The sequence below is a fragment of the Octopus sinensis genome, linkage group LG6 (genome assembly GCF_006345805.1).
Source record: "Octopus sinensis linkage group LG6, ASM634580v1, whole genome shotgun sequence".
Taxonomy (NCBI): domain Eukaryota; kingdom Metazoa; phylum Mollusca; class Cephalopoda; order Octopoda; family Octopodidae; genus Octopus; species Octopus sinensis.
In genome coordinates this window covers 37,050,286-37,067,785 of record NC_043002.1, presented here as the reverse complement: position 1 = coordinate 37,067,785, position 17,500 = coordinate 37,050,286, and the positions used below count along the sequence as shown (strand labels likewise).

At 35.8% G+C, this 17,500-nt stretch overlaps 1 protein-coding gene across 1 annotated transcript in view; it reads left to right on the top strand.

Moving 5' to 3' along the window:
• Window positions 1-17,500, top strand: part of LOC115213213 (voltage-dependent T-type calcium channel subunit alpha-1G-like) — an 865,045-nt gene that overhangs the window by 388,007 nt on the left and 459,538 nt on the right. Inside the window, exon 9 of the mRNA XM_036503838.1 lies at window positions 9,327-9,448. Coding sequence (XP_036359731.1) covers window positions 9,327-9,448 — 122 coding nt within the window. The remainder of the gene's footprint in view (window positions 1-9,326; window positions 9,449-17,500) is intronic.

Sequence of the window (17,500 nt, the reverse complement as noted above, 5' to 3'; positions counted from 1 at the left end):
TTTCTGAATAATTCTGAGATTGAATCGGCAGTTTATATTTACTGCTGATAAGTTTGGCGCGAATACGTCAGTCTTGAAAATTTTAAGAGAGATATTCCGGAAGGCATCGATACAGACGCCTCGTGTATATTTGTCTCTCCCAGGTTTTTTACTGATGAAGTGTGACCTATGGTAGATTAGCTTAATTTAATTTAATTAAGCTAATTTAATCATTAATAACACAGAAACGATGCATCGTCTAAAAGATGAATTAGGGTAAATGTTTTTAAATTTTCACCTAATTTCTGAATTACTACTACTTGGCAGTGTGAGTTATGGCTGCTCTTTCTGGTGGATGAATGGCCTGTTAAGGTCACTCCTAAATTGTTATATATATATATTTATATATATATATATATATTTATATATATATATATATATATTTATATATATATATATATATATATATATATTATATATATATATATGTAGATATACGTGTATATATGTAATAGAGAGAGTGAAAGAGAAAGGGAGAGAGAGATTTGTAGTATACGTTTATATATATATAGGTTTGTATGTATATATATATGAGTGATTGCTATATTTCTGTTTCCAACGTAAAGAACTGCAGCCAAAAGTAAAAGTACTAGACATATAAAGTAAAGTGAAAATATTTTCTTATATTAAATTAATGACTATTTCAGGTCTAGTTCTGTAGTACTTTTAAAGAGAAGGAACCGAAACTAATCATTAATTTAACAAATTAATTTGAATGTATATGCATGTGTACATACACATGCACACGTATATATAAATAAATATATATATATATGTATGTATGTATGTATATTGCTTCAATTTACATACCTTTTGACAAACCAATGCATCATCATCATCATCATCATCATCATCATCTTCATCATCCTTCAACATCCATGGTGACATGGGTTGGCTGGTTTGACCAGAGCTAGCATGCCAGAGAGCTGCACCAGGTTCCAGTCTGATTTAGCCTGGTTTCTACGGATGGATGCCCTTCCTAATACCAAGCACTTCACAGTGTAAGCTGGGTTCTTATACATGGCACTAGCACAGGACTTCTGCATGCCAACCCTCTTCACCAGGGGATGTGACCTTAAGCGCTTCCGTTGTGGAGGACAGGTTTTCTTGAGTACTGGAAGGTGCCAGGTATCTCAGAGCATTGTCATCTTGTCTGGAAGCTTCAACATTCTTCGGTCATCCTTCAGTACTTCGTCCCATGTCTCTCTGGATCTCCCTCTTTCTTCAGTTCCAGCTACTTTTGAGTGACCAGCATGTGTGTGTGTGTGTGCATGCATGTATGTGTGTGAGTGTATCTGGGTGTGTGTTTGTTTGTACACATGCGCATGCATATACTTGTCTTGACATTATGTGTCACCACCATAACAATGATGTTATTCATTTCCAATGTTCTGCGGAGTGCTATGTGAAAAATATGTCTGGCCATGGAAAAATATTCCTTTGCTCAGAAACAGGTGTATATTAGTTACAAGGTGTACATCCTGCCTTAGAAAGTTTACCTTAACTAATTCTCTCTGATCCATGCATACAGGAAAAATGGATGTTAAAATAATGACAATGATGCTTATGTGCCACACATAAACACACATATATATAGACACACACACCTGAACATATATAGGCATGGGAGTGGGTGTGTGGTAAGTAGCTTGCTTACGAACCACATGGTTCCTGGTTCAGTCCCACTGCATGGCACCTTAGGCAAGTGTCTTTTACTATAGCTTCGGGCTGACCAAGGCCTTGTGAGTGGATTTGGTAGACGGAAACTGAAAGAACCCCGTCGTATATATCTATCTATCTATCTATCTATCTATATATATATATATATATATATATATATATATATATATATGTGTGTGTGTGTGTGTGTATATGTTTGTGTGTCTGTGTTTGTCCCCCCCCCCTTAACATAGCTTGACAACCGATGCTGGTGTGTTTATGTCCCCGTAACCTAGCGGTTCTGCAAAAGAGACTGATAGCATAAGTACTAGGCTTACAAAGAATAAGTCCTGGGGGTCGATTTGCTCGACTAAAGGTGGTGCTCCAGCATGGCCACAGTCAAATGACTGATACAAGTAAAAGAGTAAAAGAGTATATGTGTGTGTGTATGTCTATGAATATATGTACACATATTTTTACAAAAAGATCAACAGTAGCTTTAAAGCTTTGACTAAATCTCACTAAGATTTCGAACTTTATATATAGCTTTTGGAAGGTGAAGTTGGGGTCCTTATTAGGCAGTAGTGGAGCTATGTATATGACAATTAGATGTAATATAAATCTCTAAGGAAACAGTAGAAGAATTTTTTATAGGAATAGGAGAAGAAAAAAGTAAATGTTTATAAGGTTTGGTTGAGAAGGAAGTAATAGTAGAGGCAATTCTTCTGGTTTGGCTAAATAAACTTGAGAGCAGCTGCTAACTGATTGGATGTGAAAGAATTTAATTTGCTTATAAGTTATTGTTTGAGTCCAGTCATGCAAATATGTAAGGTTAAGTTGCCAGAAGTCAGGCTTGTATAAGAATTTATGTCGCAAACAGACCACATTCAGGTTATGGTTTGTAACAGAGATTTTTCTAAGTGTTACCCAGAAATTTACATACATATCATCATCATCGCCATCATCATCATCATAATTTAACGACCATTGTCCATGCTGGCATGGGTTGGACGCTTTGACCAGGGCTGGCAAGCTGGAAGGTTGCACCAGACCCCAGTCTGTTTTGGCATCGTTTCTACTACTGGATGCCCTTCCTAATGCCAACCACTCCAAAAGTATAATGTTTCATCTGTCTTTACATTCTGAGTTCAAATTCCACTGGTGTCCTTCCTGTTGCCAATCCTTACTTGTTTCCAAGTAATGTAATATTTCCCCATGACCAGACATGATTTCACTGAAGATTGAGAATGAAGGGCACCAGAATAAAGAGTAGAATTATCAGCATAAACGTTGATGAATTGAAGAACATTGGCAGGAAGATCATTGGTGTAGAGTAGAAAGAGAAGTGGACCAAGAATAGAGCCTTGAGAAACACCAGCATTAATAGAATACACAGAAATAGCACTGCCCAGAATCACACACAAACAATAACCAAAAAGGAATGACCTGATAACATCATACATACATACATACATACATACATACATCACTAACTAAAAATCTGTAAAAATTACCAGAAGTTTATCATTTAATTATATATGAGCATATCCTAGATATGTAACTCTGTGCATGAGAATACATACATAAACATAATAATCTGCACATACATACAGGAGTTGATGTGTGGTAAATAGCTTGCTTACCAACCACATGGTTCCAGGTTCATTCCCACTGTGTGGCACCTTGGGCAAGTCTTCTATTATAATCTCAGGCCGACAAGTCCTGGGGTTGATTTGCTCAACTAAAGCCAGTGCTCCAGCATGGCCACAGTCAAATGACTGAAACAAGTAAAAGAGTATATGTACGTACGTACATACATACATACATACATACATACATACATACATACATACATACATACATATATGTCTGTGTATGTTTATGTATATAAGGCTTCTTTCACTTGTCATCCACCAAATCCATATAGAAGTCTTTTGTTGGCTCATGCTATAATAGAAGGTACTGTCTCAAAATGCCATGCAGTGAGACTGAACCCCAATCCAAGTGGTTGGAAAGCAAACTCCTCACCACACAGCAATGCCTGCACCTACGGGTTAAACTAGCAATTAATCTTTTAACAAGTTTCAGTTCATAGACATGTAGCCTCACTAGTGTGGAGCCTTCTGTGATGGTGTTGCCTCTATTAGCAGCAATACTTTGCCTGATATTTTTTAAATTGATGCCAAAATTATTTATAAGATAGCAAAATATACATGGATAATATTAGAAACAGGAATAAAATAGAGATGAATTAGAGAGTAAATATATCAAAAGGGGTTTATTAATAACAACTTATAAAGGACATTCAAAAGACAAATAAAATTTTCGGTAAATTTTGATTTTTTTGAAAACCTATAAGAGCATTTAATGTACTTCTACGAGTTTGATCAGAAGAGGAATCAAGAAATTCAAAGATAATTGCTTCTGGCACTTCCAGAATGCAATTAATAAATGGCTGAACTGCACCTGTTTTCTGACATAATTGACATTTCATGCCTCAGTGCAATGTCATTTGTGTGCTACACATTAGTTTTTATTGCCACTTGCATGCTCACAAAGGAAGACATAATGTATAACCTCCTATATATATATATATATATATATATACATACACTGACACACAGATGCACAAACACAAATACATATTACATATATAGATAGATAGATAGATAAATAGATAGATATACACACATATATATGCACACAGAAGTAGATATACATATATATGTATATAAGTACATATACATATACATATCTGTAAGTATATGATTATATGTGTATGTATGTATATGTGTATGCATCTATATCTGTCAAGGTTGTGAATGACATATAGTACTCGCATTTGAAAAACCAATGAAAATATTGTTCACTTGGTTTGAGCAGAAGATCCATATAACCAGATACATTCACACACTCACCTCACACACACATACACACACACACACAAACACACACACACACATATGTGTGTGTGTGGTGTGTGTGTGTATATATATATATTTATATCTTTTACTCTTTTACTTGTTTCAGTCATTTGACTGCGGTCATGCTGGAGCACCGCCTTTAATCAAGCAAATCAACCCCAGGACTTATTCTTTGGAAGCCTAGCACTTATTCTATCGGTCGCTTTTGCCGAACTGCTAAGTTACAAGGACATAAACACACCACCATTGGTTGTCAATCGATGTTGGTGAAGGGGGGGGGGACAAACACAGACACACATACATATACACACACATACATATATATACACATGTATACGACAAGCTTCTTTCAGTTTCCATCTACCAAATCCACTCACAAGACTTTGGTCAGCCTGAGACTATAGTAGAAGACACTTGCCCAAGGTGCCACGCAGTGGGACTGAACCCGGAACCATGTGGCTGGTAAGCAAGCTACTTACACAGCCACTCCAACGCCTATATATATATGCATATAGAATTTCATATATGAATGTTAAAATGAGGCTATTTATTTTAATGTAAGTTTAAAAATAGTGACAGAACTTTCATAAATGGTGTGACTCAATACTGAGAGTTGAGCAGAATTTATTATAAAATCCATTTTGACTGAGATTTTCTGTCAACCAGAGGAGAAGGATCCACTTCTGGAGTTTATACATAAAAGCAGAAAGTATGGTACATTAAAGCAAGGTATTAGTAATTTAGTTAGTAATTTACATTTGTCGTTGAATCTATAATGAAAGTAATTTTTAGGCATCCATACTGGTGACATGTTAAATGCACTTGTGTCAGTGACACATGAAAGGCACCCTGTACACTTTGTGGAGTAGATGGCATTAGAAAGGGCATGCAGCCATAGAATCCAAGCCGAAACAGACTGGAGCCTGGTGTAGCTCTCCAGCTTACCAGTTCCAGTCAAACCATCTGACCTCCATGCCAGCATGGAAAACAGACACTAAATGATGATGATGGGGATGATGATGCTGCTGCTGCTGCTGCTGCTGATGATGATGATGATGATGATGATGATGATGATGATGATGATGATGATGATTTATGATGATGATGGTGATGATGATGATGATGGTGATTTATGATGATGATGGTGATGATGATGATGATGATGATGATTTATGATGATGATGATGATGATTTATGGTGATGATGATGATGATGATGATGATGATGATTTATGATGAGGATGAGGATGATGGTGGTGGTGGTGGTTGAATTCTGGTATGTCTGAATGGCTTAAAACTTATGCCCTTAAAACACATGCTTACATACATGCTTATACATACAAGCAAACACATGTAACACTTATAGTGATATTTAAGTTTCCAGACTGATAGAATAAGTACTAGAATTTTTTTTAAAATATGTACTGGGAGTAATTAGTTCAACTAAACTCTCAGAGCAGAGCCCCAGCATGGCTGCAGTCTAATGACTGAAACAAGTAAAAGATAAATGGTAAAATGGTAAAATGCATAATAAAGTGTTAATATATATTTTAAATTAATGCATAATGCATTTTTGAAAAAGCCATAAATTTAAATCAGTTTTATTAGGCTTTTAATACAAGTTATGTTGACAACCAACACACATTCACATAAACTTAAACAAACTACCACACCTATACACAACCAACTCTCTTTATGTATCTCCACATGCAATTCAGTTCACTCGTTAACACTTTTTGAAAATAAAACTCTTTTAGTATTCAGTTTAATTAGTTCATTTATTAATAGATTGAATACCTTCCTGGTTCATTACCATATTTGACTCATTACTGACCTGTATTTATTTAACATTTTTATTCTTTTTAATTCATTCACTGTCCTTTATTTATCATTTAATGTTTTTTTTTCACTTTCTATCCTTTACTTATTTAACTAGTCTAAGTATATTCTACATATTTTTTATATATTTTACATATTGTTTTTCTTTTCCTTCCTCACCTTCTAATGTTCCTTCATCCATCTACTTTCTGGTATCTATCTATCATTTGATATATTTATTGAGTTTTGGACTGCATGCACGCACACACACACACACAGCTATGCCATTGCTTTGGTATTATGGCTAACACATCCAAATGGTTTACACTAAAATGGTATTCAACTCTTGCATGCAATGTAACTAATTTTTATCTTCTTCTCTACTATACGTCCCATCTCTCCACTAACAAACATCATCCTCAGCATTCTAGTTCCTTTGGACTTACAGAGCTTATGTGTAAGAGAGTATATCAGTCCACTGTCATCCCACTACCTGATATACCATGACTACCTGACATATATTTTTCGTTATTGCCCACAAGGGGCTAAACATAGAGGGTACAAACAAGGACAGACAAAGGGATTAAGTCGATTACATCAACGCCAGTGTGTAAATGGTGCTTTATTTATCGACCCTGAAAGGATGAAAGGCAAAGACGACCTCGGTGGAATTTGAACTCAGAACGTAATGGCAGATGAAATGCCGCTAAGCATTTCGCCCGGCATGCTAACGTTTCTGCCAGCTCGCCGCCTTTGACTTTGCCTGACATAACTGCCATCCACAAGTCTCTCCTTTTGACCACCTCTATTGCCACCCATCTTATCATCCACTCATACCTTTGTCTAACATTCATTACCACCCCAAATAACCCATCTCTCTCCATCATATTCTTGATCCTTTCACCCATCTGCTCATATATGTCCACCACTACCATTACCAACCACTCTCATCCTGACTCTATCCAAGATAACCTTGTCTTTGTCCCATTACACTCTTGCTCCCTTTCCCCACTCATTCTGGTCCTGTTGATGCCATTGCTCATTCTTTTATCCCCCTCTTTGATCACCTGAGCAAATGAACATTATTAAATACTGTTTAAAGGCGGAGAGCTGACAGAATCGTTAGCATGCCGGGCAAAATGCTTAGCGATATTTCGTCTGCCATTACGTTCTGAGTTCAAATTCCGCCGGGATCGGCTTTGCTTTTCATCCTTTCGGGGGTCGATAAATTAAGTACCAGTTATGCACTGGGGTCGATGTAATCGACTTAATCCGTTTGTCTGTCCTTGTTTGTTCCCTCTATGTTTAGCCCCTTGTGGGCAATAAAGAAATAAATTATTAAATACTGTTTTGATATATATTCTCATTCTCACCTTTCACTTTCAACCAACCATTTCTAGCATATTCGCTGTCATTGCACCCTCTCCTATTCCACTCCTCAGTCTAAGAGTTTAAGGATACTGACTCCTTTCTACATTTACCATATACAAGGCACCAGAGTTCTGTGCTTGTGCTATGATGCCCACCCTCCTTCCACTGCGTTTCATCCACAGTGGTTGGTGAATAAGTCTACAGTTACTGTGAAATACACACCCAATACACACTGTAAAGTGATTCGCAAGTGAGCACAGAAAGCATGTTTGTGAGGTCTCTTTAGTCCTGCCATGCTGAGGACTATTCCATTTCACTGGTATTGGTTCTATGAGGGGAAGTGCATCCAATACACTCATCAAAATAGATGGGAATAAGAAGGGCATCTCTTTTACTCTTTTACTTATTTCAGTCATTTGACTGTGGCCATGCTGGAGCACCGCCTTTAGTCGAGCAAATCGACCCAGGACTTATTCTTTGTAAGCCTAGTACTTATTCTATTGGTCTCTTTTGCCGAACTGCTAAATTACGGGGACGTAAACACACCAGGATCAGTTGTCAAGCGATGTTGGGGGGACAAACAGACACACAAACACATACACACATATATATACATATATACGACAGGCTTCTTTCAGTTTCCGTCTACCAAATCCACTCACAAGGCTTTGGTCGGCCTGAGACTATAGTAGAAGACACTTGCCCAAGGTGCCATGCAGTGGGACTGAACCCGGAACCATGTGGTTGGTAAGCAAGCTACTTACCACAGAGCCACTCCTACGCCATAAAAAACTAACCAAAATGACATGAATGAGCACCAGTCTAAGGAACTAGTGACTCCTATTAAGAAATGACTGACCTGTCCACTTCATGCCTGCATGGAAAGCAGATACAAAATGAGTTGATAGACTAAAAATGTCTACATTCAACAGAAAAGAGTTAAAGATGACAGCATATTAACATAAAAATTTGTGTAAGAAAGCGAAAGTAACATCAGGATACTCTATGAGTGTGGTGTGCACATGTGTGTGCATCTGTGAATGGTTTTTGTAAAAATAACATACATTTTTATGTATTATTATTAAAATTATCATCATCGTCATCATCACCACCATCATCATCATCATTATTATTATCATCATCATCATCATCATTATTATTGTCATTATTATTATTATTATTATTATTATTATTATTATTATCATCATCATTTTATTTTATATGTATACATACTTTCTTGCTTTTTATTTTGTATCTGTCTGTGAGTGAAATAATCCTGTTCCATTTCTTGTTGTTAAAAGAGCTAACATTGATAACAAACAAAATTTCTACAAATTTATTTCAATTTTGTGTGTATATATGCACATACACTTGTGTGTGTGTGTGTGGTGTGTGTGTGTGTGTGCATGTGTGTTTGGAGATTATGAATATTTCACAGTACCTGACTGATTAAAATTTGTGATTCCTATTGTCATTTTAATTCTATAATTTGTTTTGTTTTGTTTTACTTTTTCAGAAATTTTAACAAAATCACAAGGATACTTGAAGAAGGCAGTGGAAAGCAAAATATTCCAGCGAGGAATACTACTTGCCATCTTAATTAATACTCTTAGCATGGGAATTGAATATCATAACCAGGTACATCTTTAGATGTAGATATTTTTTAATGTTTGGCTTTTCCATTCTTTATGCCATTTTCCTTTGTTGTCATACTTCTGTGTTTTGTTCCTTTTACCATTCTCGTCGCCCTTCTCAAGCTTAGCCAGGCTCATGGGCCCGGTTTCCCAGTTTCTGTGGCGTATGTGTCCCCCACCTCCAGCTGGACGAGACGCCAGTCCATCGCAGTGTTACTCAAGAAACAAGAAGAGAGAGTGAGAGAAAGTTGTGGCGAAAGAGTACAACAAGGGTCGCCACCACTCCCTGCCGGAGCCTCGTGGAGCTTTTTGGTGTTTTTGCTCAATAAACACACACAGCACCTGGTCTGGGAATCGAAACCGCTATCCTCCGACCATGAGTCCGCTGCCCTAACCACTGGGCCATTGCGCCTCCGCATCCTTTTACCATTAGAAGCTCTTTAATCAATGTGTGTGTGCGTAGGTGTACACAAATATGTGCACATACATATATATATATATGCATCATATCTATCTATCGATATAAATATATATATATGCATCATCTCATGTCTCATTGCCCTGGCATTGTTTTTGCTAAAACTTTCCCTCACACTTCCTTTAAATTTGCTGGCACACTGAAGCAGACAATCCTGTTGTTAATGGAGTAAGACTGCAGAATTTCTGTCAACACAGGTATAAGAATATGTGTGTAGACACACACACATGCACGCACACACACATGCACACATGCACACACACACACACACACACACACACACATGCATGTGCACACATGCACTCACATACATATGTTGTTTGATTTTATGTTCAGTTATGATAAAAACAATTTTACATTAACCTGATGGGTTACTCTATACTGTTGTAGAGTACAAATTTATCATTCTTAAACAAGAATATTGTTGACAGTGACTTCGAAGTTTTGACCAGCTAAGCCATCGTCAGACTGGAGTGCCTTGAAGATAACCTTGGCTTTATGTAGTCTCTGTTGAGTTAAAATCTTCCTTGGATATATGGATTTGAGTGGAGTGGTAATTAGGTTGTTGGGTAAGGCGGCGAGCTGGCAAAGACGTTAGCACGCCAGACGAAATGCTCAGCGGTATTTCGTCTGCCACTATGTTCCGAGTTCAAATTCTGCCTTTCATCCTTTCGGGGTCGATTAAATAAGTATCAGTTATGCACTGGGGTCGATGTAATCGACTTAATCCGTTTGTCTGTCCTTGTTTGTCTCCTCTGTGTTTAGCCCCTTGTGGGTAGTAAAGAAATAGGTAATTAGGTTGTTGGGTGAGTTATGATGGAGAGGTGTTCTGGAGAAATTCTACTGATTAAATTTGGGATTATGTTATTGCTTAAAATTTATTCATGTATGTAGAAAGTTGTAAGCAGCTGTGTATATCTAGGTTTCTCCCCTTCGGATCATGGGATTGTGTTTTAGTGGTTCACAAAAAGGATGTGCCAGTAGTTTTAATTACTTTTGGTTTAATAGAATTTAATCGTTAGCTTTGGCAAATTAAATGTCAAAGCTTCAAATTTTAGACCAGTATTTAAAAACTTAGTAATTGGGTGTATTTACTTTTTTGTTATGGAATTTTTTTAGGGTTCACAACAAAAGATGGCCCTTTTTAGCTGGTCAGTTCCTTTATTTGCTTTTGTGATTTACGGTACTTTCTGTTTGTTTTTGGAAGGCTGGAATTATCAGTCAGACATGTTTTGGTATTGTTTGTATAGAAATTTGTTTATCTTGTGCTTTGATATTCACAAGATGTGGTTAAGTGTAAAGGTTGTTAGTCTGTATGTTTCCCTCTAGGGGTTCATTGTTCGATAAGTAATTTGATTAATATACAGAAATTTTAACCTCTGCGTTTTGTGGAGGCAGAGTTTGTGGGCAAAGTAGATATTTCTTCAATTCTGTTCTATATTTAAGAGATGAGGAATTATGTACATTATTTACATTATTTACAATTGACAGATATTTGTCCTCATCTTGTTTGTTGTTAACACAACGTTTCAGCTGATATACCCTCCAGCCTTCATCAGGTGTCCTGGGGAAATTTCAAACCTGGGTTCTCATTCCTAAGGTAATTTTCGATGTTGTTGTTATTATTATTATTATTATTATTATTATTATCATTATTCATGTCACTGCTTGGAATTGAACTTGGAATTTTGGGGTTAATAGTCTACGCTCTTAACCACTATGCCCACGGGCATATAGCGTAGTGATTAAGTGTGCAGGCTATTCACCCCAAGATTCCGAGTTCAATTCCAGGCAGTGACCTGGATAATATTTAAAATAATGATAATAATAATAATAATAATAATGATAATAATAATAATAATAACAACAACAACATCATCGAAAAATACCTTAGGAAGGAGAACCCATGTTTGAATTTTCCCCAAGACACCTGATGAAGGTTGGAGGGTATATCAGCCGAAATGTTGTGTTAACAACAAACAAGTTGAGGACAAATATCCATCAATTGTAAATAATGTGAATAATGCTCTTCAATTCTGTTTTAAAAGTGAGTATTTTAAGATGTATTATTTTAGGCCTATGGATATATGTAAAAGTGGAGCATTATAAAAAACTGTATATACTCATATATATAAATGAGAATAAAAATAAAATTTAATTTTAAAACTTGATTTAAATTTTTTTAGATATTTAGTTAAAATGATGAATTAAAAAGAAAAGTGTTTTCCAACTTGCTTACTTACAAATATATATTTATGTGTGTGCATGTAGATTTGTGCACTTCTATTGGAAAATATTTTGTGGAGATTTTAGTTGGGGACAGGGAAACTTCTAGATAATTTCTACTGTACTTGTTTAGTATGAAGCTGTAAAAGTGTTTGTTATGCATGTTATGGGGATAGTTTATGGTGCAGGTGGAAGGAGAGAAGCTGGTGAGATGTTTAGCCATTAGTAAAAATTATTGATTTGAAATGTTTTAATGTTTTTAAGATTTTATGCTGGCATGAAGAGACTAGTTCAGAGTCACTTACCTCTGCCAAGTCCTTTGATGCCATGCTTAGATCAGATGATCCTTTAGTGTTTTTTGTAATCCAGAAAGAATTGTTATGGGAGAGGAGTTATTTCCTTGTTTGTAATATTGTTTCTATGTTGGTGTCATTTACTGTGGTTACAGCTTTAGTGAAGTTCAAAGCAGCTATAAGAAAAAAATTTGATATTGACATGTAATAATCTCTGATGTCAAACTGGAAGAAATGGCATTCATTTTTGTTTAGAATCTTATTGAACCAATCTATTACTTCATATGTGTTACTCCAGACAATATTGTTCTTAGTTTTTGGTGAAAATTTGTCTATGATCTTTTTTTTTTTGTCTGGTTTCAAAGGATTTATAAGTCTGACAGATGGGTTGCTTTTGATGTTTGGCTTGTGGTCTTTCATGGTTATATTTGAGGATTGTGGTGTTAATGTGTCTACTTTATCATTTATCCTAATTTAGTGGCTATTTCTTTGGCTGTGGTGTTTATATCATTTAAAGTTGCATATTTCATGTTTTTGTATATGTTAGATATTGTGTTAGAAAGAAAGCAGTTATAAGTAGGATGACTTATCTGGTAGAGGTTGCTTGTCTCATCCAATTTTACAAATTCAGGTTTGTTTTTATTCAGTTGATTTTCTGCTTCAACTCTTTCTGCAGTTTGTTGGCTCACTTGTTGAGTTTTATTTGCTCGATCATTCTACATAGGTCATCTTTGAAGAGTTGTAGCTATGGAAGGTGGACATTTAACTGTTGTTGAAGGCTGGTTTTCCATTTGGTCTTTTTTGTAATGGTAAATTTTTCCATCTGAATCTTTTGATAGAACTTACTATTTTTTTGTAGTAGTATTTTCAGATAGTGCTTTTTAGCAGATATTGGTGTTTTCCATAGAGAAGTGTAGGACACAAATGTTCATGTGTGTATACATATATGTGTGTGTGTGTGTGAGACCACTTGTGTATCGTTGGCGATTTTCGTTTTCCATCTTCCCTTAGACCTTTCCTTTTTCTATGTTTCTGTTGAAGAGCTCCGCTCGAAATGTTAAATCCTTCTTCTTTCTTTCTTTTCCTTGAACGTCCAGCAACATTATACTTGTTCCACGTCCTTGCATTGTTGTATTTTCTCTTTGTTCATGTTTGGGTTAACTATATATATATATATATATATATATATATGTGTGTGTGTGTGTGTGTGTAAGTATGTATGTATATGTATGTATATGTATGTAAGTATGTATTTATGCATGTATGTATGTAGTCATTTATAATTAATTGTAACAATGAAATTTTGCTACATAATTAGTGATCAGTATATATTGTCATTAGAGAAAGGTACAATATATATATAAAAAAAAAGGAAAAAGATGGAAAATATTTTAGGCAACCCATCCATACAAGCTGAGAAGTATTCCGTGGCTATCTGAGACTGCCATACACGTTGTTCCATTCTGGACAAACCCGTGAAGATTTTATCTGCTGGAAAATTAGTAGGGGATCTACATCCTGCTGAAAGCTCAGATACATCTACCAAGAGACTGTTGATGTTGTTTTCATAACCAGTCTGTTCTTCGTGTGTTCAGTGTGCTTTTCTCTTATTCCTTCACAGACAACTAACTTGATACTGTTTTTCTCTTGTATTCATTAAAGAAATTTAAACAAACCCTCAATAACAATAATATTATTAATAGCTTCAAAGACAGGCACAAGTGTAGTCAATATAGTCAGTTAACTTGTTTCTTTCAAATTATACATATTGACCCTAGTACTTGACTGGTATCTTATTTTATTAACCCTGAAAGTTTTGAAAGACAAAGTTGACCCCAACTGATTTGAACTCAGATGTATACAGCCAGAACCAGTACCACAAGGCATTTTTTTCTTCCAACACTTTTATGATTCTGCCAGCCATCATCATCATCATCATCTTCATCATCGTCACCACACTACCACCACTACCACCACCACCATCATCATCATCATCAAAGGATTTTCAATGATCTTAATTAACAGGCATTAGAGACTAAAAAGATGTTGTGCCTCTTTACACTAGCAACAAGAGTGACTAGCTGTTTTTACCCATCATTGTTATGTTTCTGCAGTGAGTAGGAATGCATTGAAATTGGTTTGTATAACTAAATTGTATACCAAAACTTGCCAATAACATTAGTAAAACGTTTTTAGATTGGTCAGTATAAGAAATTCCAATGACAACTAAATTAATTGGTTTTACAAGCACCAACCAAAGCATGAATTATCTTGGGGTTATGTGTCAGCAAATAGTAGAGGGGTGGATTTACATGAGCTATCTTAGAATAGGGGTAAGTGCATTTTAGTTTGTCACAAGCTATCTCATGATCAGGGCTTAATGCCATATATAATTATTTAGAGTGTTCATACCAAATAATTTACAAGACATTATGAAACTTCTCCTTCTACATCAAATCATTCTCTATGGAGCTGTTTCCACTCCACCTGTTTTGATTTTAATTTTCATCTGTTTATGTAACTGGTAAATATTGCATGGTTATATTGGGTGACATGCTTGAGAACACAAGAGAATATAAGTGATAGAATAAAAATTTATGATCTTATCCCATCCCACTGCACTTCCTTTAGGATGTCAAGTCTTTTGTTTAATCAACAGCTTACTTTGTGATTTTGAAAGTTTTAGCATGACATCCAGGAAATATTGGGGCTAAGCAATAAAGTTATCTTTCTACACTCTGATATACTAAACATGAATTTAAACGTATATTTTTATGTAAGAGGGAAATGTATCCACAAATGTTAGTTGTAATATATATATAGGAAAGATTTCATCATCATTGCTTAACATCTGTTTTCCATGCTGGCATAATTTGGATGATTTGAAAGGAGCTGGCCAGCCAGGGAGCTGTCCAGATTCCAATTGTCTATTGTGGCATGGTTTCTACAACTGGCTGCCCTTCCTAACACATGTGTGTGCGTGCACACGTACACACATTCATGTATTAATGATTGTTTTTTATGTCTAGTTATAATAAAAAACAATCTTACATTAAACTGAAGTATTAGTTAATACTTTTGTAGAGTACATAATATTTATTATATTTTTAAAGAGTGGTAATAGTGACCTTAAAGTTTTGACCTGCTAGCCATCATCAGCAGGCTGTAACATTGAAATCTTTGCCACCATTCTTCTTCTACAATTATGATAAATAAATGAATAAATGTGGAGGCACGTGGCCTAGTGGTTAGAGCAGCAGACTCACAGTTGATGGATTGCAGGTTCGAATTTCAGACTGGCCGATGTGTGTGTTTATGAGCAAAACACCTAAGCTCCACACGTCTCCGGCAGAAGGTAATGGCGAACTTCTGCTGACTCTTTTGCCACAACTTTCTCTCACTCTTTCCTCCTGTATCTTGCAGCTCACCTGCGACAGACTGGTATCCCATCCAGGTGGGGAACCTATATGCCAAGGAAACTGGCCCTATGAGCCAGGTGCGACTCAAGAAGGAACAACAACAAATTAATAAATATAGTTATGCACACACACACACGTGAAGGTGTGTGGCCTAATGGTTTGGATGCTGCATTCATGATTGGCAGATCATGGGTTTGACTCCTGGACTGGGCAGCACATTAGGTTCTTGAGCAGAACATTTCATTTCACATTGCTCGAGTCCACTCAGCTGTAAAAGGGCAACACTGCAATGGAATAGCCTTCCTGTTTGTGGAGGTATGTTGGCCTGCTCAAATTAGCCAGTGGGGTGGCATAATTCAAAAGCTAAAATGATGTGAAGTGCATTGTGACCAGTGATGTATAACATTCAATAGTCTGCTCAATACTGTGATCTACCCATGCCAGCATGGAAGGCAGACGTTAAGCAATGATGATGATCATTAATATCATCATCATCATTCAATGTCCGCTTTCCATGCTGGCATGGTTTGGAAGGTTTGACTGGGAGTAGGCAAGCCAGAAGGCTGCACCAGGCTCCAATCTAATATCCAGTTTAATATATTTATTAATTGCCAAAGAGATTTCATTTTTTATTCATTTCTTAAACATTAATTTGAAGATAGAAGAGAGAGAGAGAGAAAGAGAAAGAGAGCAAAAAGAGAGAAATGATTTTTTTATTCTGGAGTTGAAACATTATTTAGAATTTTATTTCACTTTGTGTTCGCATATTTCTACATTTCCATATGTTGCAACAAATATATCTGATACGACTTTAAAACTACTGCGACTACCTGAAAGTAAATAACATAAAAGACACTTTCACATTACATGTTTATGTACACAGGAGGCTTGTATATATATATATATATATATATATATATATATATATATATATATATATATATATATATATATATATATATGTGTGTACATATATATATATATATAGGTTTGGTGATACAAACAGGAAAAATAGAACTTTCTATTCAGCCATTATTTCTGTTCTTCTGGCCCCAGGCCCACCTTGATATCCTCATCATTACCATCTTTCCAGCACCACACTGATTACATCTATCTACACCTGTATAATATGAACAGCATGTATCCTCATTACAGCAAGAAACCTATTCCAGTTCCTTCCTCCATACTCTATTCTTTCATTTTTGATGGCACGGGGCCAGCTAGTACCTTCACAGAAGACGAATGTTAGAAGAGAAGGAGAGGAGGGTGGGGATGATGAGTATTAGTAAGAATTAATATAAGTTTTCTAAAGCCTGAGGATAATGACTACTTTTATATTTGGCGATAACATACATAAATTTTTTTTTTTTGTAAGTCTACTGCTAAGTTACAGGGTTGTAAACAAACCAACACCAGTTGTCAAGCAGTGGTGTGACAGATACAAATACAAAGACTCACACACATATATATGCATGCACATACCACACACACAAACACACACATACACACATACACCCACAGACACATACATGTAGACACACATACATATGTTAGTAAATACAATACAATTCACATATATTCACATTTTGTGTTTTATTTTTCCTGTTTGCAGCACCAAACCTTTATATATATATAATATA